At 37.3% G+C, this 21502-nt stretch overlaps 1 protein-coding gene across 1 annotated transcript in view; it reads right to left on the bottom strand.

Moving 5' to 3' along the window:
- Nucleotides 1–266: 266 nt before the first annotated feature.
- LOC110942020 (GDSL esterase/lipase At5g42170) overlaps nt 267–21502 on the bottom strand; it is a 31326-nt gene continuing 10090 nt past the window's right edge. The window contains exons 2-5 of the mRNA XM_022183713.2: nt 2279–2409; nt 1934–2167; nt 977–1232; nt 267–601 (exon numbers count right to left, since the gene is read on the bottom strand). Of these exons, the coding sequence (XP_022039405.1) occupies nt 411–601; nt 977–1232; nt 1934–2167; nt 2279–2409 (812 nt within the window). The 3' untranslated portion in view covers nt 267–410. The remainder of the gene's footprint in view (nt 602–976; nt 1233–1933; nt 2168–2278; nt 2410–21502) is intronic.

Here is a 21502-nt window from a genome sequence, read left to right as displayed (position 1 = left end):
CCTTTGCAAATCAGATCTGATTCTGGACACACTATGATATTGATGCGTGATTACATGATTTTCAGCGAGTTTTATCTGATAAAACTGATCCGAAAACGATGAAAATTTGTCTGAAATGTATAAACACAACATGATTACATGCAGAGCTATCCGAGCTCTGATACCACTTGAAAGTTCAGGATACGGTTCGTAAACCAACACAATCAATATATGCGTTTAATCATATACGATCATGCACTAATGGTTAAAGTTGCAAATTTGCCAAGTTGCCAACAAATATTCTACATTATGTTTGAGTTCTATTTTGCCAAATTTGTTACATCTGAACTAAACATTGTATTTGACTAATTACATAATCTATCTAATATTATATATTTTTAACATGCATGTGTTCAAACAACAATATTTTATTAGAACAAACTTTTCAATAAGTTCGGTAGAATAAGATTTATATAGATGTCACATCCTTTCTCTGTTGGGTGAAGACTATCCCAGAAAAGAAATTTTGAGTCGTCTCGACACAGCTTGCTGAGTTTGTTACACGAAAAACTCATTTCTATGATTCCGATTCCACAACAGCCTCTATCCGTAACTTCCAAGCCTAAGTAAACAAGAAAATAAAGAACAACTTATTGATTGTGAATAATCAAAGTTAAGGCCGCGTTTTTTTTTCTTCTGAAAAGCGCCGGCTAACCCTGCACTATAAAAGTCATGTACTTCCCACGTCTCTAAGCCAATATTTTGTTAGATGAAAACTTTAAAACAATGAGTTGTGGAGATCAGCTATGTCTCTAAACTTATAAATCCCGAAAATTCTGTAATAAAAACTACCGAACTACAAAACTCTAAGATTATACTATTTTGTTAAAAGAAAACTTTTAAACAATGAAGTTGGTGGTTTCAATATTAAATGGTATGAGATGTATTAGAAATTTTGTGTTCCTCAACTAAATGATATAATGCATTGAGTTAATACCGTATTGGTGAGGGTTTTCAATGATGCTTATTAGAGGATTGTAGAGATCCGCCATGGCAACCCTTGTCTCAGGAAGACGGCCTGCAAGAAACAAGATCTCCTGTTTGAGCATGCTGTTGAATAATTGTGCAGCTTTATTGTACTTGTCCACACATTTTCTATGTAATCCTCCTGCTATCGTTCTCTCGATCGGAATGCAACCAAGTGGAGGCGTGCTAAAGACAACGATCCTTCTTGCTCCTAGTTTATGTATTTCCTTCAGCAAATTAATTTGTAAACACATGTAAGTGATCTCAGTTAACATCAGATTTTCAGTTTATTTATCCATAAATTTAAGTGTCTATTCATCTCTGTATAACGTTACAAAGATGAATACACAAACAAACAAACAAAAAAAAACGTACCAAGTAAAATCTCACTTTTTTTTATGTTTGTGTATTCATCCTAGTAACCTTAGGGGGGTAGGGGTGGGATAACCCACACCCAATTCCATCACTCACAACATCCAATCAGGTTCTGCCATGTCATCAACCATTATTTCCATCACTCACAACCTTTTTTAGTGGAAATGGTCATCACTCACAACCTTTTTATTTTTATTACATCAATGTACAACTCCTCAGCACTAGAGTACAACTCCTCAATACACAAAGTTCCAAAAAATGGTCAAAAAGGGTGAGCAACAGTTGGACTTTTGAAGTTTACAACGCGTCAAGTAGTTCACGCGTTACAAAATTTTGTGGGTGAAACTTTGGGTGGCGGCGGTGTTCCACAAAGTTTCACTCGTGAAACTATGCTATCACGCTACCACCCCGGGTCCTCTTATACCACTTATTTACTCTTATTGTAATATGTACAGGTCTGTTAGAATCATTTTCTGAAGCATTAATCACGGGTTAGAATGCCACAACACATTTACCGATCAATCGATCATAAAGTATAATATGGATTTGTTACCTGAATATAGTCCATGGCAAACTTTACGAGCATTTTACCATACCCGAAGACATCATATCTTAATCTTCTGATGGGGTAGATATAGTAATTTGTTAGAAAATCGTTACTGCCAGCTGAAATGAAATATACACTGTTCGCAATTATGTGTTTTGCTTGTTCTTCCCCAACTTTAATCTTCAGCTTCGAAATGTATTTTTTGAACATCTCCAACTGAACTGATAGTGGTATAACAACCTAAGGATGTGTCAAAAAAATTAACAAACACTTTAAAACATATGCTTCTTTATAGGATATTTACGAAACGGGAATGAAGGAATATATATAACCAAAAGATGTGTATCATACCGCAAGTGTGGATGTTAGGGGGTCATATCCTGAGCCACCAGAAGCAAAACTTACACCAGTTAGAAGATCACTGTCTTTTATTGAAGGGTCTAGATATGCTGGAAGATACTCCTTCACTCCGAACCCCTTGGCTTATAATTTGAAATCAAATATTGCATTCTGTGAGTTGAAATTAATATTAAGCACGACAATGCATGTGTTATATGACTTAGATCCGTTTGAATACATCATGTTAAGGGTGGAGGGTATGGTTCAATCACTCTAGGGTGTTTGAGTCATTCTCTACCCAATAATAGCATGCCATGTTAACTCCCTGTTTTACACTCAATCACTAGGTATTCAAACACCCCTTAATTAAATAAAAAAAAAAAAACTTGAATGGTTGTATCTCTCCTCTCTCCTCTCTCTCTCCTCTCCTCTCCTCTCCTCTCTCCTCTCATCGGTGAGTATACACCGAAATCAACCTTCCCCACTCACCGATCCGCACTCACCGATGGACCGACAATCATTCACCATGCGGTGAATGCCATCCCCGAATGATGTCACCGAACCATACCGACCCCCCTAACTCTTTAAATCATGTTGCATTTCAAATTTCATGAATATACTTCTTATAATAACTTCTTAGCATCTGTACGTTGCAGCATCTTATTTATTTGTAATCATTGGTTTAATATGTCTTATATACTATATTTAAAACGTACACATATGGGTATCACTTGCAATGTAGTGTTGTCAACCAGGGCCGGCTCAACCATTTTGGTGCCTTAAGGCGAAGTAAAATCTTGTGGCCTTTTTCCTAAAAAAATGTATGTGATTAAAAGTTAAACTTAAAGGGCCCAAGTGTAATTATTTGAAAGATTGTGTTAAAATTTAAAAACAAGAAAAAAAAATGGTAAACCAGGGATTCAAACCAGGGTCTCACCAACATCCATACATACACAAAATCAGTAGACTACCAACCATCAATCTGTTGATAACCCACACCCTAAATCTTTTATAAATGAACTGTGGTTTCATCAAATTGTGAAGGCCCTATAATTTTGGTGGCCTAAGGCCCAAGGCTCATTTGGCTTACCCTTGGGCCAGCCCTGTTCTCAACTTATATTTTCATGTTATTGGATTTGCAAATTAAAATAAATATAAATTGCAAGTTAAATATTTTTTTTATTTGGGCGATATATGCTTAACTTACATACTTGGGTTTGTAAACTTTTAATCATGTAGGTGTTTGCTAATTAAATACTTGAAAACCTTTCATGGTTGCACTTTGTGTTCCCGCTTTGGACGGGGCGTTACATTGGTGTCTCGGGAACATCATTGGGTGGTGTCCCCACTAGGGTTGTTCTGTAGTTTTCTTTTCTCTTTATTTTTCCACTCCCACTCTCCTATCTTCTTCTCATCTTAGGTTATTTTTTTTGAGTTAAGTTCACGTACGAAATGTCTTATCGTATCAAACGTACAAAAGCCATAAAAAATTTAAAAAAAACGTGGTGACATTTTTCGTAATTATTTACTCGTACAATAATTATCAAAATTAGTGTACAAATAATTTTGTTGGGTAATTTTGATCTTGTAGAATAATTCTGTAAAATGTTATTTTAGAGTAATTTTGATCTTGTAAAGTAATTTTGTAGACTATCATAATCAGTGGCGGATTCAGGAATTTTTTTCAAGGGGTTTACTTTTTTAAGTGTTCCAATATGATATGTCCGGCATAAAAAAATATGGGTCGGTTCGACGGTTCGGGTCAGATTAAAACGCCTTAACTTGTCACCACTACTAACTTGGGTTTGTGGAAAATCATTTTTTCCCTTGCGGCTGATATGGACCTCTAAGCAAATATGTTCGTCTAATTTGAACAAACATATCAATTGAGATAACGACTAAACAAACATGTCAACATACAATTTTTACATCATCTTTGTTTCACTTTTAACATTTTTCTTGAATTTTCTAATATACAATTTTAACTATCCGTTTTCGCTTGATCGCAATTCTCAAGTTATTTCATTTGACTAACAAAAAGTCAAACTGATTTATAAATATCAAACTATTTCCTTCTCTTCATATATAAAAAATATACACTATAATTCACTTAATCTTCTACACAAAAAACATAATTTGAACAGATATAAGAACCACTTCAGGCAAGAACATCAATTTACACTATAAATCACCTAATCTTCCTCACAAACTGATACAAGTGGGGAACCGAGACTACATGATAATCACATACTGTGGGGAATTGAAACTCGTACCTGGTTCCGTATGAAATCAATCAAGATTAGCAAGAAAGAGGAGAATTGTGGGCCAAGGCTGAAAAATGGTGCGTTCCGGGTGTGTTTTTTGTTTGACGTTTGCGTCTGGGTGGATTATGAAGAAAGGGGCAAGGGCAACTAAACTACTAAACCCTAATCTAATTAGATTTTGAATTTAAAAAAAAGCCAAAAAATGGAATAAAAACGGTCTCAAGCAGACTCGAACACGAGACTTCAGCTATAACAAGCGCGCTACTTCCCACTAAACCATTCTGTAGATTTGTTTTCAAGTTCCCTTACAAAATATTAAGGGGTTCCTTTAACTTTTTGTATATACCTTGACACTATAAATTTCAAACCGAACGGGTTCCTGTGAACCCCCTAAATAAGCGTAGATCCGCCCCTGATCATAGTAACTTTACAAATGATCTTGTAAGGTAATTTTGATCTTCTAAGATAATTTTGTTAAGTATCATAAGTACTCTACAAATGATTTTGTAGAGTAATTTTGAATTGTATGTTTTTTGATAAACTTATAGAGTAATTTTAACACACTTGTAGAATAATTTTGATACAAAGTAATTTTGATACACTTGTAGAGTAATTTTGATAATAACCATACAAGATCAAAATTACTCTACAAGATACACTTGTAGTACAAATGATTTTGTAGAGTAATTTTTAATTGTATGTTGTTTTGTTAAATTTGCTATGTAATTTTGATACACTTGTAGAGTAATTTTGATAATTACAATAAAAGATCAAAATTACTCTACAAGATACACTTGTAGAGTAATTTTGATAATTGCCCTACAAGATGAAAATTACTCTACAAGATGAAAATTGCCCTACAACAACATTTTACAAAATTACTCTACCAGATCAAAATTAACATACAAGATCATTTGTATAGTAATTTTGATAATTACTCTACAAGTAAATAATTATGAGAATGCTACCGTATTTTTTTTCATTTTACCCTATTTGTATGTTTTGAATGATAAGGATACTTATATTTGATTTTTTGTCTACATTTTTAACTAGAATAAAGGAAATTATATTTGATTTTTTGTCTACATTCTTAACTAGAATAAAGGAAATCTCAACATATTAAAGAAAAAGAAAGTTATGGTGTATTGTGTATTTTTCGATTTGTGAAGAATAGAGTGCTTGGGGAAATTAGAGATTGCAACGGATATTTGAGAGACGTCTAGTCACTTTCATATTGAATTATTTTGGTGATTCACCCGAAATTGGATACAACTCAGATTTGAGAATAAGAACTAGTATGTGAATAGATAGTTAGATGGCATGACCAAAGGGTGATCGCAAATGTTTCTAGGATAGGGTCTATTACCACCATCAGACAGATACCTTTTTAATTTTCAAATATCTTAAAAAATATGAGACAATTTTATCTCGAAATTATAAATAATTATTTGAAATTTATTTTTACTAATGCATTTTAATGCTAGGAGTTGTCGTCTCTTGGACCCTACTCCTAGTAGCGTTGCCCCCGGACCTCTGCCAAGGAGGTGTTGCCCCCTTGAAACCCCTATTAATTGAGACTTCGTCTGAACGCTTAGAACTATAACAACTTAAACAAGTGTACAACCCACATATCCTAACTTGCTTGATATGTATTACAATTCACTTTGGTCGCCAATTCAATCTCGATTAGTCTAAAATATTGAACAAGAGTTATGAGCAATTGAGAACTCAACGAAGAGTGCAAGTTATTTTATTGGGTCCCACTTCAATGTTTTGAAGATCCACAACGCAGAACACCACGAATCTCGATAAGCCTCTACTTCAGGAGTTTTTTTCCAAACTAGTGTTGGTGAAAAAACTATTTACTAAAATGGTGTTCCTTGTATACTATTTACCAAAATAGTGTTTTTTGTTTATTTTGTATTTCCTCCTTTTTTTTAACCAACATATTAATTTTTTTATTTTTATTAAATTAATTAAGTATCTATTCTTTTATTCTTGAAATATTTATATATTTTTTTAATAATCCAATATTTATTTATTTCTTTGATTTTAATTTTCCATCTAACTCCGTATATTTTTTAGCAATGATTCTTTGCAAATAGTAAAACTCTCATTATGAGTTTGCTTATGTCTGATATTTCAATAATAAAATAAATTAGAAAATGCTAATAAGTAATCATATATGTGTGTATGTATATGTTCTTAGCAATAATTCTTTGTAAATAGTAAAACTTCCATTATGGTTTTGCTTAGGGGTGCAAACGAGCCGAGCGGCTCGCAAGCTACTCGAGATCAGCTCGAGAAAAAGCTCGAAACGAGCCGAGCCTTATCGAGCCCGAGCCGAGCTTGAGCCTCAAAACAAAGCTCGTTTATTTATCGAGCCCGAGCTCGAGCCTCACATGTGAAGCTCGTTAGGCTCGTCGAGCTTTATCGAGCCTTAGTGTAAATGAGCCGAGTCGAGCCGAGCTTATTTAAACTTGTTTACAAGCCGACCTCGAACCTAAAAATAAGCTTATTTAGTAAACGAGCCCGAGCCCGAGCTTTACTTATCGAGCTCGCAAGCCCAAAAAGTCTATTATTTATATTATTTTTATTTAATATACTAATTAATAGATAATAAACGAGCCGAGCCGAGCCCGAGCCGAGCTTGAGCTTGATAAAATACAAACGAGCCGAGCTCGAGCTTTGAAAACAAAGCTCGAATCGAGCCGAGCTCGGGCTCGACTCGGCTCGTTTACACCCCTAGGTTTTGCTTATATATGATATTTTAATAATAAAATAAAATAAAAAAATGCTCATAGGAAATATGTATCGTGGGTATGTATATGAAGTATGTAATTATGTATGTATGTATGTATGTGTAATGATATTATATATATATATATAGGGGGAAGGTTTTATGCAGAACACTAAATATTGCGAGAACACGCAGAACAAAATGAATCACTCATTTTTTCAATCATAAAAACCTAAAAAGTAAATGAAAATGTTATAAATATAAGATTTATTGTTTCTCACACTACAATTTAAAACAAAATATGAAAAATCTTCAGATTTTAAATAACCTACAAATATGTAGGTTATGTGTAGGCTAAATTACCTACATGTATGTAGACTATGTGTAGGGGAAAATATATGATTTTTTATGTAGATATCATACACATATGAATGTAAAAAACATAAAATTTAAGAAATATGAACCTTAAATCCCAAAATTTTGTGATTTAGAGTTGTTCTTTTTGTTCTCGCAATAATTAGTGTTCTGTAATGATCCTTATCCTATATATAGGGGACCGCTAAAATGAGAACCAACTCGAGTTGTAAGAACCGTGAGAACTACACCGTGAGGGGCGAGGTGGACCAATTTTTTTTTCATAAACGTAGTTGCGTGTATTATAAACACATTTGAAAAAAAAAATCAAAAAAAAATGTCGTGTGTGTACCGTAAATCTAACTGGAAAATTTACGGGTACCGTAAACACAAACTTGTGGTGCTCAAAACTACACACACGACATTTTTTTTTTTTTGAATTTTTTTTACAAATGTGTTTATAATACACGCATCTACGTTTATGAAAAAAATTGGTCCACATCGGCCCGGATAAAAAAATTTTCACGGTTCTTACAACTCGAGGTGGTTCTTATTTTAGCGCAATTCTATATATATATATATATATATATATATATATATATATATATATATATATATATATATATATATATATATATATATATATATATATATATATAGTGGAAGGTTCAAATGAGAAGAAAAATTTTGTAAGAATAAAAAGAATAAGTTTTAAACCAATAGAAATGCTTCATTTTAGTTCATTTAATATGTGTGTTTAATGTTATTAATAAGGGCATATAGATAAATTTCTAAGTGTAATTAATTAACTAACTTATAAAACTTGTAACTCCCGTTTTAAATATACTCTTTCAAGATAAAATAATTTAGGGTGAAGGACAATTTTCGACATGTGTAGGATAAATTTTAGTATGTGTTGGATAAATTTTAGTATGTGTAGGATAAATTCTTAAATGTGTATGATAAATTTAGATATGCGTAGGGTAAATTTCGGTAAGTGTAAGATATAAGTAGGATAAATTTTGAAATATGTAGGATAAAATGTTTTTTTTTTGTTTTATTAATGAGAAATAACATAATTAATAGGAAAAGTTAAAAACTATTTAATGTTTTACCATTATGCCCTTTTTTCTTTTTCTTCTCATATTAAATTTCTTCTCAAATGAATCTTCCTATATATATATATATATATATATATATATATATATATATATATATATATATATATATATATATATATATATATATATATAAAAATTTGATGTGAACTATCAAAATAAATAAGTAACCACAAAAACGATTACACCAAAGCGATTCTAAAAAATAACAAATTCACAAAAGCTTAGTAAGTTGCATACTATTGTTTTAGCACTTTTATAAGTTTTATTAAGCATGGACTTCTTAATTTCTTTTGTTGTTCAATATCAATTGTGTATTCTTTTTAAATAGTTGTCGATTTATTTGAGCTACTTGTTTCACTTTTGAATCAACACATATAACTTTTAATTTAAAGCATAAACAGTTGAAAAAAAAAACAATAATTATTGCTAAAAAGTATAAATAGTTAGTCGGAGAATTAGATTCAAAGAAATAAAAAAAAATATTGAATCGATTGAAAAATTATAAATAATTCAAGAATAAAAAAATAGATACTTGATTAATTAATAGAAATATAAAAGAAGTTTAATATGTTGGTTAAAAAAAAAGAGAAATACAAAATAAACAACGAACACTATTTTGATAAATAGTTTTCAAAAAACACCATTTTGGTAAATAATTTTTCATCAACACTAAATTGGTAAAAAAAACTCTACTTCAGCATGTGACATTAAATTTTAAAGCTCAGTCAAAAACCTCTATTTTTTCTCCAAACCAACAATAAAAAGATTAATAAAATATAAAAATAATATGTCGAAGAAGTGGAGCACACCACCAAGGTTCATTGGTGGCCTGGCCAAGCCGAGTGGTCACCCCAACCCCCAACAGTCAACATCCCCTATAAATACAAACCCAACCCCACTGGCTACCCCAACCCAAACCATCGCTGTCCAACCCCAACCGCACTTGATCCCACCAACCCGCTACCTCAACCCGAAGAAGATGGCCTCTTGGATCCATGAAGAAGAATTAGCTCTCGTCACAAGCGTCGTTGACGCAATGAAGGGGCGACAACCCGGTCAAACACGATATTGGCCGGAAGCCTTCGCAAGCTACCGACATAACATCAGACACGACCGCACAACTTAAACACGTGCCAACATAAATGGCGCGAGCTACGGCCGAAGCTTGATCGTTTCAAGGCCTACTACGAAGCCGTTCCGAGAGGTGAGTTAAGCCACGAGGACCGGGTGGCGGTGGCGAACATTGAGTTTCGAGGCAAGGAGCGAAAGGCGTTCGAAAAGCTCGCGGTTTTTGAAATTTACCTCACGCTTTAGATTTTTTTATTTTGTAATCGTTTTTAGGTTTTTTTTTTTGTAATTTATAGGTTTTTTTGATTTTGTAATCGTTTTTAGGTTTTTTTTTTTGTAATCGTTTTTATAATTTAATAAAATTTTAGGTGTTTTTTTAATGTTGTGCGTATTTTTTTAATTTTTTGTAATTTTTTTAATAAACTGCCAAGCCGGACACGTTATACCCCAACCCAAGCCCCGCCATACCCCACGGACACGTCACTCAGCGTTGGGGGGAGCTCGAACTAAACGTGTCAACTCATGCCCCCAACCCAAGCCCCACCATACCCCACGGTCTCACCAAACGTGTGACAACTCGAATTTCCAAGATTCTAATTCGCGTTTATTGCACGTTCTTGTTTTGTTTAGTTGTTAATTGTGCAAATAATTGGCTATGGAATTGTATACGCTTTGGTGCAATAAACCGTAGTGTGTGATTGTACATGGTTGTTTGTTAATTATGAAAGATTTGTCATATATATAAACTTGGTGATGAAACTGTGAAATTGTTGTGAGATGGTGTACTTGTGTAAAATATAACAATAGAGGGTGTAAAGAGTCATTAGTGAAACATAAATAATACTTAACCCTAATCTCCTTCCCTAATCATTCACTAATCATTCTCAAGGAATCAAAACACGTACTCTCACCTCCTAATCCTCTCTACAACCATCTTATCATCATCCTTGATTTCACAAGTCTTTTGCATCAAAGTTTGATCCTTCAATCCATCTAGAATCGAATCAAGGTAATTGTTTAATCATTGTTCATGATTAATTGTTGATTGATTGATTGATGTTAAAACCCTAGTTCTTCATGATATAGGCTGTGATTATTGATTTGATTCGGAATTACTGTGATGACGATGATGATTAATTGTATGCTTGATGGATCGTTTGTTTTGTGATAGTTATTGTAATCATCGATTGACTGCCTATGATTTCTGTAATGTGAATTAGGGTTTGATTTCATGTAAACGTAACTGGTTGAATATAAGAAACGTAACTGATATAATCCTGTCGAACTTGATCATCTGTATGTATGTTGCTGTTAGTCAGAGTTTTATTGGATGCTCTTGTCTGAGTTTAATGAGGGCATGATTAGGTCCGAATTTCCTTTACATATTTCTGGTCCGAACTCTTTTGATTGGTTATGTGCTGCCCGAGTTTCATCCATTAAGTATGGTCCCGAGTTTAAATTAATCAAGTATGTCCGAGTTTAATGATAGAATTATCTAGTCCGACTTTGTTAGGAAAGGGGATAGGTCCGAGGTTGGTGATATGTGGTGAATGCCCGACCTTGGGTAATCATCTATGATGTCCGAGTATTGGACCCCAAATACTTGTCCGACAATTGAATCAATTGAAAAGGGGTCCGAGGTTGTGCAAAGGGGACCTTTGGTCCGAGTTTATTGAGTTATTTGGTCCGAGGTTATTGAGTTACTTGGTCCGAGTTTAGGGGGAGGATATATGTCCGAGCTTCATGAAATTAATGTGGTCCGAGTTTCTTTGATGAAACTCTTTGTGCGAGTTTTAACACCCCCACACCCCTACCCGAGTTTTAAACACCCTTGTGGTCCGAAATTCTCATGTGTAAGTTATGTTGTACAAGTTTTGAAACCCCCTTATGCTATCCGACTTTTAAACAGGGGAAACCCCCCCCCCCCCTCACTTCTTGTCTGAGTTTTAGATAGGGCAAGACTTTGTGTGATGATAAATTGAAACTATGAATGTATGCTATAACGTGTTGAATCGGTTAAGATGTGAAGGTTACTTTGCTAAGCCACGAACACTGTTAAATATGATATGTTAAATGTGATTGACTCCGTATGATAACCGCGTTGCGTGAATTAACTGTAATACTGTCCTGATTAACTCTGATGCGCATGTGAACTATGCAAAGTGTATTAATCCAGCTATGCGCGGATATTATTGTTAGATTAATTTGAGAAAGCCTTGATGAGAAACAGAGATCGTACTAATGTGATTAACTGACGTATGATGCATGATATCGATTGTCGAACATACTCTGTGGTATTAATTGCATATGAAACCTTACGAACATGAACTGATCAAGTATACGTGCTTACTATAGGATTTGATTGAATAATTGCTAGCACATAATTAAGCATACCGAGCAAACCAAGGTGAGTTCACACCCTTACTAAGGCATGGGATTCCCGGGGCTTGGGAATGGGTATTAAAGGAATAAGGTTGAATAGATTCGTACTGACACTATTACTAGACTACCCTACCATTGTCCTCGGTGGTGCAGGACACATACGTACAATCTACGTACACATATACTTACTACTATCCTCGGTTGTGAAGGATACTCAAACATACTACTATCCTCGGTTGTGAAGGATACTTATGCATACTACTATCCTCGGTTGTGAAGGATACTTATACGTACTACTATCCTCGGTTGTGAAGGATACTTATACTTAATTACTATCCTCGGATGTGAAGGATACCCACGTAAGACCTACGTGAACTTATACTTAATACTGTTCTCGGATTGTGAAGAACACATATGGTTACGAGTAGTCTAGTGGTTATACAACATGGGAAGCCCCCACCAATAGAACGTACTAACGGCCCAGTAGAGCCACCTGTTACAAACGAATTTACTATTACGCATTTTCTTTCTGTGAACTCGCTCAACTAGTTGTTGATCCTCTGTTACATGCCTTGCAGGTCGTTAGGTATATGGAGCTTGCACAGGGAGGAGCAGGTCGTTGTGGGCTTGGATCGTGACTATCGTGTTAAACACTTTTGATATTTAATACTTGTTTACGATGGGTTTTATTTATACGCTTCCGCTAAACAAAGATAACTTTATTATGATGTGGAACACCTTTCATATGGAATTGGTTTGGTTTAAATGACAATTACTCTTATTATATGTATTGTTCTGTATGATTGGTGGCTTGATCCTGGTCAGTCACGCTCCCAAGCGGTGATACTCCACGGGTGGATTTTGGGGGTGTGACAGATCGGTATCAGAGCCATTGGTTATAGAGAACTTGGTTTTAATATGGGAAAACGTTTTTATTAAAACCAGACTATAACCAGAACAGTGCTCTCAACGATCCACAACGACGCTTCTCTCCACGTGCAAGACTCAACATCCTAGGTAATAAGGTTTATGTTTATTGCCTACATGCTAGAATTGCATAGAACTTTGCTCGTAGTATGCTTACATTACTTTGCTCACTACTTTATACTGCTTGAGAACACCTATGTGCCTACACTTTTCTGTCATCGCACTACTCGCGAACCATTCATACTTATGCTACCTTTACTGTTCGATCATGTCTGGACGTGTTGACATGACTCAAGCCCAGTTGACGGCTCTCATTAATGAACAAGTCGCTGCGGCGCTTGCAGCCGCACTAGCAGGAGGTATAACCTGCTATTCCAAACCTATCCTAGGACGTTAGATCCTACTCTCGTGACCCAACTCTCGCGCTTAATCTTAACCTATCTTTCTCGCGCAACGGGTCAGAACGCACATCAACCTCTCTGCACATTCCAGAACTTCATGGACTGTCGTCCAAGCACATTTAGTGGCACATTCAAGAACTTCATGTGTGAACGCCCTGAGGCCCGCAGGGTCAAGTACGCCACTGGTACTTCGGAAGGAATCGCGCTAACCTGGTGGGACGCGCAAATACAGATACTAGGGTTGTCAGCTGCTAACGCCACCCCCTGGAACGAATTCAAGGAATGCATTAAAAAGGGAATACTGCATGCGTGGTGACATCCACAAGTTAGAAGTGGAGCCTTACCATTTGAAAATGACGGGGTCAGAAATTGAAGCTCATACGGAAATGGGATGGGTACTCCAGCAAGGGTTCAGCTACCGTTCAGTCTCAAGCACAGCAGCAGCGCAAGAATAGTGATCACCAGAGCCGAGTCAGCCAACTTCTGGTGGTCAGGGGCAGGGTGGATATCGGGGAATTCACCCAATGTGAAACTAATGCAACAGACACTACGGTGGTTAGTGCAACGAGGGACGTTGCCAGAGGTGTCTCAAGATGGGCCATGAAGCTAAGGATTCAGGAGCCCACGGCCTGCAAATCGGAATCGCCAGCAGCAACATCAAGCAGAAATCCTATGCAAAGAAAAGATTGTTCGCATTCCTCGTTCCGGTCGAGAATCTCTCGAAGTTCAAAGCGACAAGAGTGGTGCTGTGGTTGGCATCACCTCTTTCTTGAAGGCTCAGAAATGTTTACGGAAGAGTCACACCGCAATTTTGGCTCTCGTTACTGACGTGTCAACGAAAGAAAAGAAGTTGGAAGACCATCCAGTTGTACGCGACTTTCCTCAGGTGTTTCCTGAAGATTTACCTGGCCTACCGCCTCATCGTCAGGTCGAATTTCAAATCGAGCTCGCTCCAGGAGCAGCACCCATAGCTCGAGCTCCGTATCGCTTAGCTCCAACAGAATCGGAAGAACTATCGACGCAGCTACAAGAAATCTTGGATAAGGGATTTATCCGACCTATCTCTTCGCCTTGGGGAGCTCCAGTACCTTTCGTGAAAAAGAAGGATGGCACTTTCAGAATGTGCATCGACTACCGTGAACTGAATAAGGTGACGGTGAAGAACCGTTATCCTCTTCCGCGTATAGACGACTTATTCGACCAGTTGCAAGGGTCGTGTTATTACTCCAAGATAGACTTGAGGTCAGGTTACCATCAGCTGAGAGTCCGGGATGAGGACGTCTCCAAGACAGCATTCAGAACTCGCTACGGCCATTACGAGTTTCTTGTCGTGCCATTCGGGCTTACGAACGCGCCTGCAGTATTCATGGATCTTATGAACAGGGTGTGCAAACCCTATCTAGACAAGTTCGTCATAGTTTTCATCGACGACATTCTGATCTACTCCAAGAATCAGGAGGAACACGAGCAGCACTTACGTCTTATCTTGGAACTTCTTCGAAAGGAGCAACTGTATGCAAAGTTTTCAAAATGCGACTTCTGGCTTCGTGAAGTCCACTTCTTAGGCCATGTGGTGAACAAGGATGGGATCCATGTCGATCCATCCAAGGTAGATTCGATCAGGAACTGGCCTGCACCGCGTACACCAACAGAAATACGCCAATTCTTGGGTTTTGCGGGTTACTACAGACAGTTTATCAAAGATTTCTCAAAGATCACGCAACCACTTACACTACTGACACAGAAAGGTGTCACCTACCGTTGGGGAGAGTCCCAGGAAACCGCTTTTCAGTACTTAAAGGATAGGCTTTGCAGTGCACCTATTCTCTCACTGCCAGAGGGCACAGACGATTTTGTGGTCTATTGCGACGCATCGATACAGGGGCTTGGTTGCGTATTGATGCAACGGGATAAGGTTATTGCTTACGCTTCGCGGCAACTCAAGATTCATGAACGGAACTACACGACGCACGATTTAGAGCTGGGAACTGTTGTTTTCGCGCTTAAGATATGGCGGCACTACCTGTACGGTAACAGGTGCACGATTTACACCGATCACAGGAGTCTCGAGCATATTCTTAAGCAAAAGGATTTGAACATGCGTCAACGGAGATGGGTTGAACTACTGAACGACTACGAATGCGCCATCAAGTATCATCCAGGCAAGGCCAATGTTGTGGCCAACGCCCTCAGTCGAAAGGACACCCTACCTAAGCGCGTACGAGCACTACAGCTTACTATCCAGTCCAGTCTTCCTGCACAGATACGTGATGCTCATGTGGAAGCATTAAAACCAGAAAAACGTTAAGGCTGAAGCCTTGCGCGGCTCAAGGCAACGAATGGAACAAAAGGAAGACGGTGCGTACTACGTAACGGGGCGTATTTGGGTCCCACTATACGGCGGTTTACGAGAACTTGTGATGGATGAAGCACGCAAGTCTCGCTACTTGGTACATCCAGGGTCGGATAAAATGTACCACGACCTTAGAACTACATATTGGTGGCCTAGCATGAAGGCCCACATTGCAACTTACGTCGGCAAATGTTTGACTTGTGCGAGAGTCAAGACAGGGTACCAGAAACCCTCAGGCCTACTTCAGCAACCCAGGATGCCACAGTGGAAATGGGAAGAAATTTTCATGGAGTTCGTTACAGGCCTACCTAGATCCCAGCGTGGGAACGATACAATATGGGTAATCGTGGATCGACTCACCAAGTCTGCACACTTTCTAGCTATAAAGGAAACGGATAAGTTCTCCACTCTCGCAGACATCTATCTTAAAGAAGTTGTTTCGAGGCACGGGGTGCCCACCTCCATCATTTCGGATCGGGATGCACGATTCACGTCAGAACTATGGCAAGCGATGCACAAATCTTTCGGCTCACGATTAGACATGAGCACAGCGTATCATCCTCAGACGGATGGGCAGTCTGAGCGCACGATTCAAACTCTAGAAGACATGCTTCGGGCGTGTGTTATCGATTTCGGCAGCAGCTGGGAAAAGCACCTCCCTTTAGTGGTGTTTTCGTACAATAACAGTTACCACACCAGCATTCAAGCCGCTCCATTCGAGGCATTGTACGGACGTAAATGCCGGTCACCTCTCGGTTGGGCAGAGGTGGGGGATAGTTAGATTACAGGCCCAGAAATGGTAGTTGATGCTACTGAACGAATTGCACAGATACGACAACGCATGGCGGCAGCTCGCGATCGCCAGAAAAGCTACGCAGATAAGCGTAGGAAGCCATTGGAATTTCAGGTCGGGGACCGGGTTTTACTCAAAGTTTCACCCTGGAAGGGTGTGGTTAGTTTTGGTAAAAGAGGCAAACTCAATCCACGGTATGTTGGACCGTTCGAAATCATTGAAAGAATAGGCCAAGTAGCCTACAGACTAAACCTACCAGCTGAACTCGGTGCAGTTCACAACGTATTCCACGTGTCGAATCTGAAGAAGTGCCTGTCAGATGAGACCCTCATAATTCCTTTTAAGGAACTCACTATCGACGAGCGGTTGCAGTTCGTCGAGGAACCAGTTGAAATCACGGACCGGGATGTTAAGGTCCTCAAACACAAGAGAATCCCTCTTATTCGAGTTCGTTGGAACTCCAAACGTGGCCCAGAGTACACCTGGGAACGCGAAGACCAGATGACAGAAAAGTACCCCCAATTATTCGAAACCAATGCAACCACCACTGAGGCTGAAGCTACTACTACTGAATTTTGGGACGAAATTCCAAATCAACGGGGGGATGATGTGACACCCCAGGAAAACCAGTGAACAATACAGCTTACCTAGCTTCCTCAGTGAGTGCGTACCAAATTTCGGGACGAAATTTCTTTTAAGTTGAGGATAATGTGACAACTCGAATTTCCAAGATTCTAATTCGCGTTTATTGCACGTTCTTGTTTTGTTTAGTTGTTAATTGTGCAAATAATTGGCTATGGAATTGTATACGCTTTGGTGCAATAAACCGTAGTGTGTGATTGTACATGGTTGTTTGTTAATTATGAAAGATTTGTCATATATATAAACTTGGTGATGAAACTGTGAAATTGTTGTGAGATGGTGTACTTGTGTAAAATATAACAATAGAGGGTGTAAAGAGTCATTAGTGAAACATAAATAATACTTAACCCTAATCTCCTTCCCTAATCATTCACTAATCATTCTCAAGGAATCAAAACACGTACTCTCACCTCCTAATCCTCTCTACAACCATCTTATCATCATCCTTGATTTCACAAGTCTTTTGCATCAAAGTTTGATCCTTCAATCCATCTAGAATCGAATCAAGGTAATTGTTTAATCATTGTTCATGATTAATTGTTGATTGATTGATTGATGTTAAAACCCTAGTTCTTCATGAGATAGGCTGTGATTATTGATTTGATTCGGAATTACTGTGATGACGATGATGATTAATTGTATGCTTGATGGATCGTTTGTTTTGTGATAGTTATTGTAATCATCGATTGACTGCCTATGATTTCTGTAATGTGAATTAGGGTTTGATTTCATGTAAACGTAACTATTTGAATATAAGAAACGTAACTGATATAATCCTGTCGAACTTGATCATCTGTATGTATGTTGCTGTTAGTCAGAGTTTTATTGGATGCTCTTGTCTGAGTTTAATGAGGGCATGATTAGGTCCGAATTTCCTTTACATATTTCTGGTCCGAACTCTTTTGATTGATTATGTGCTGCCCGAGTTTCATCCATTAAGTATGGTCCCGAGTTTAAATTAATCAAGTATGTCCGAGTTTAATGATAGAATTATCTAGTCCGACTTTGTTAGGAAAGGGGATAGGTCCGAGGTTGGTGATATGTGGTGAATGCCCGACCTTGGGTAATCATCTATGATGTCCGAGTATTGGACCCCAAATACTTGTCCGACAATTGAATCAATTGAAAAGGGGTCCGAGGTTGTGCAAAGGGGACCTTTGGTCCGAGTTTATTGAGTTATTTGGTCCGAGGTTATTGAGTTACTTGGTCCGAGTTTAGGGGGAGGATATATGTCCGAGCTTCATGAAATTAATGTGGTCCGAGTTTCTTTGATGAAACTCTTTGTGCGAGTTTTAACACCCCCACACCCCTACCCGACTTTTAAACACCCTTGTGGTCCGAAATTCTCATGTGTAAGTTATGTTGTACAAGTTTTGAAACCCCCTTATGCTATCCGACTTTTAAACAGGGGAAACCCCCCCCCCCCACTTCTTGTCTGAGTTTTAGATAGGGCAAGACTTTGTGTGATGATAAATTGAAACTATGAATGTATGCTATAACGTGTTGAATCGGTTAAGATGTGAAGGTTACTTTGCTAAGCCACGAACACTGTTAAATATGATATGTTAAATGTGATTGACTCCGTATGATAACCGCGTTGCGTGAATTAACTGTAATACTGTCCTGATTAACTCTGATGCGCATGTGAACTATGCAAAGTGTATTAATCCAGCTATGAGCGGATATTATTGTTAGATTAATTTGAGAAAGCCTTGATGAGAAACAGAGATCGTACTAATGTGATTAACTGACGTATGATGCATGATATCGATTGTCGAACATACTCTGTGGTATTAATTGCATATGAAACCTTACGAACATGAACTGATCAAGTATACGTGCTTACTATAGGATTTGATTGAATAATTGCTAGCACATAATTAAGCATACCGAGCAAACCAAGGTGAGTTCACACCCTTACTAAGGCATGGGATTCCCGGGGCTTGGGAATGGGTATTAAAGGAATAAGGTTGAATAGATTCGTACTGACACTATTACTAGACTACCCTACCATTGTCCTCGGTGGTGCAGGACACATACGTACAATCTACATACACATATACTTACTACTATCCTCGGTTGTGAAGGATACTCATACATACTACTATCCTCGGTTGTGAAGGATACTTATGCATACTACTATACTCGATTGTGAAGGATACTTATATGTAATACTATCCTCGGTTGTGAAGGATACTTATACTTAATTACTATCCTCGGATGTGAAGGATACCCACGTAAGACCTACGTGAACTTATACTTAATACTGTTCTCGGATTGTGAAGAACACATATGGTTACGAGTAGTCTAGTGGTTATACAACATGGGAAGCCCCCACCAATAGAACGTACTAACGGCCCAGTAGAGCCACCTGTTACAAACGAATTTACTATTACGCATTTTCTTTCTGTGAACTCGCTCAACTAGTTGTTGATCCTCTGTTACATGCCTTGCAGGTCGTTAGGTATATGGAGCTTGCACAGGGAGGAGCAGGTCGTTGTGGGCTTGGATCGTGACTATCGTGTTAAACACTTTTGATATTTAATACTTGTTTACGATGGGTTTTATTTATACGCTTCCGCTAAACAAAGATAACTTTATTATGATGTGGAACACCTTTCATATGGAATTGGTTTGGTTTAAATGACAATTACTCTTATTATATGTATTGTTCTGTATGATTGGTGGCTTGATCCTGGTCAGTCACGCTCCCAAGCGGTGATACTCCACGGGTGGATTTTGGGGGTGTGACAAAACGAATCCAAATAGGTGACAAATCACCGCATTTTAGAGGCTCTTTTAATAAAATTTCTTAGGCTATAAGGTGTGGTCATGACCCTGATGACCACCATGCCCCTTCACATAGGCATCATGTCATCTATCTTTAATCAATCATTCAAAACCACTACCCTAAGGGTGTGGTCATGACCCAAACCATTATCCATTTTATTTTTTTAATTTATTTTTGTCTTAAAATTATCAAATGGGAGGGTCGTGGTAATCGTGGTTTAATCCATGGGAACCACCATCAATTAAAGAAGGGGATGGTGTACCATTTAATTAATGATCATATCTGAAAATAATGTTCCAATACATGACCCCCACACCTCATAGCCCCTGTTTTCTTTTCTTTTATCTTACTATTCTTTAATAAATATATGAATATTTATTTCGTTAAATATATTATATTAAAGATAGTTATTATTTTATTAATAGATATTATTTGTTGTAAAAATATAGCAAAGAGTTGTTGAAAGTATAGATATTTTTAGGCTCATTCTATACGCACCCCCCCTCTTCCTGATTACACCCCCCTTTGTGAGAGGAAAACTGTCGGTCCCACGCAGGCCCCACCTGTAAGTATGTGAGAGGAGGGGGGTGAAAAAAGTAAATAGGAGGGGTGTAGAAAGTAGTACCCTATTTTTATGGCTAAAGATGGAGTCACGTGACTTGTGTCAACGAGAGCTTTCACATCTCATCTCCTATTTTTAACCATATAATTTAACTTAAAATTATATTTTGAAATTTCTTTCTTAGCTTTTAAGAATCAACTAGTAATTTGCCCTGTCGCGCGTTGCAGCGGCAACGTCGTGTTTATGAATATCATTACACGCGCAACGATAGTGACATTAACATGTGGTGCGTACATGTTACCTTTTTTTTATATTGTTACACACGTTACGTTCATGACATTAACATCGTTAGAAATAGATAAAAAAAAAAGGATGTCTCCAACGTTGTGGTTTAAAGTCCTAAAAGTAATTTAGATAGTGATGTGAAGTCGTAAAACTAATGTAGAAACTAACGTGGTTAGGTGTGATAAAAAAGTATAACAATGTGTCGCACGTTACGGTGTAAAGTCGCAAAAACGTGGTTAGACACAGATAAAAAAAATATAATAATTTGTCGCACGTTACCGTGTAAAATCGAGTAATTTAAACAAAAGAAAGTATCAAGTTATTAATGTTATTGTTAATGCATTTAATATTACATCAAAATTTAAGGTTATAACGTCATCAAGATGTTGAATTTAACTGTTGATATAATACGAAAATTATCAATAATATTTTGAATTAATCATCAAAGAATGTTAAAAATGTGTAGTGATGAAAACCTTGATTTTATTTCTGAAATAGTCAATGTTTTATATTTTTTTTATGAATAAAACCTTAAACAATATGTGGTCAACAT

This window comes from Helianthus annuus, chromosome 6 (assembly GCF_002127325.2).
Source record: "Helianthus annuus cultivar XRQ/B chromosome 6, HanXRQr2.0-SUNRISE, whole genome shotgun sequence".
NCBI lineage: Eukaryota > Viridiplantae > Streptophyta > Magnoliopsida > Asterales > Asteraceae > Helianthus > Helianthus annuus.
Note: the sequence above shows the minus strand (reverse complement) of the source record. Positions and strands in the feature narration are given on the sequence as shown.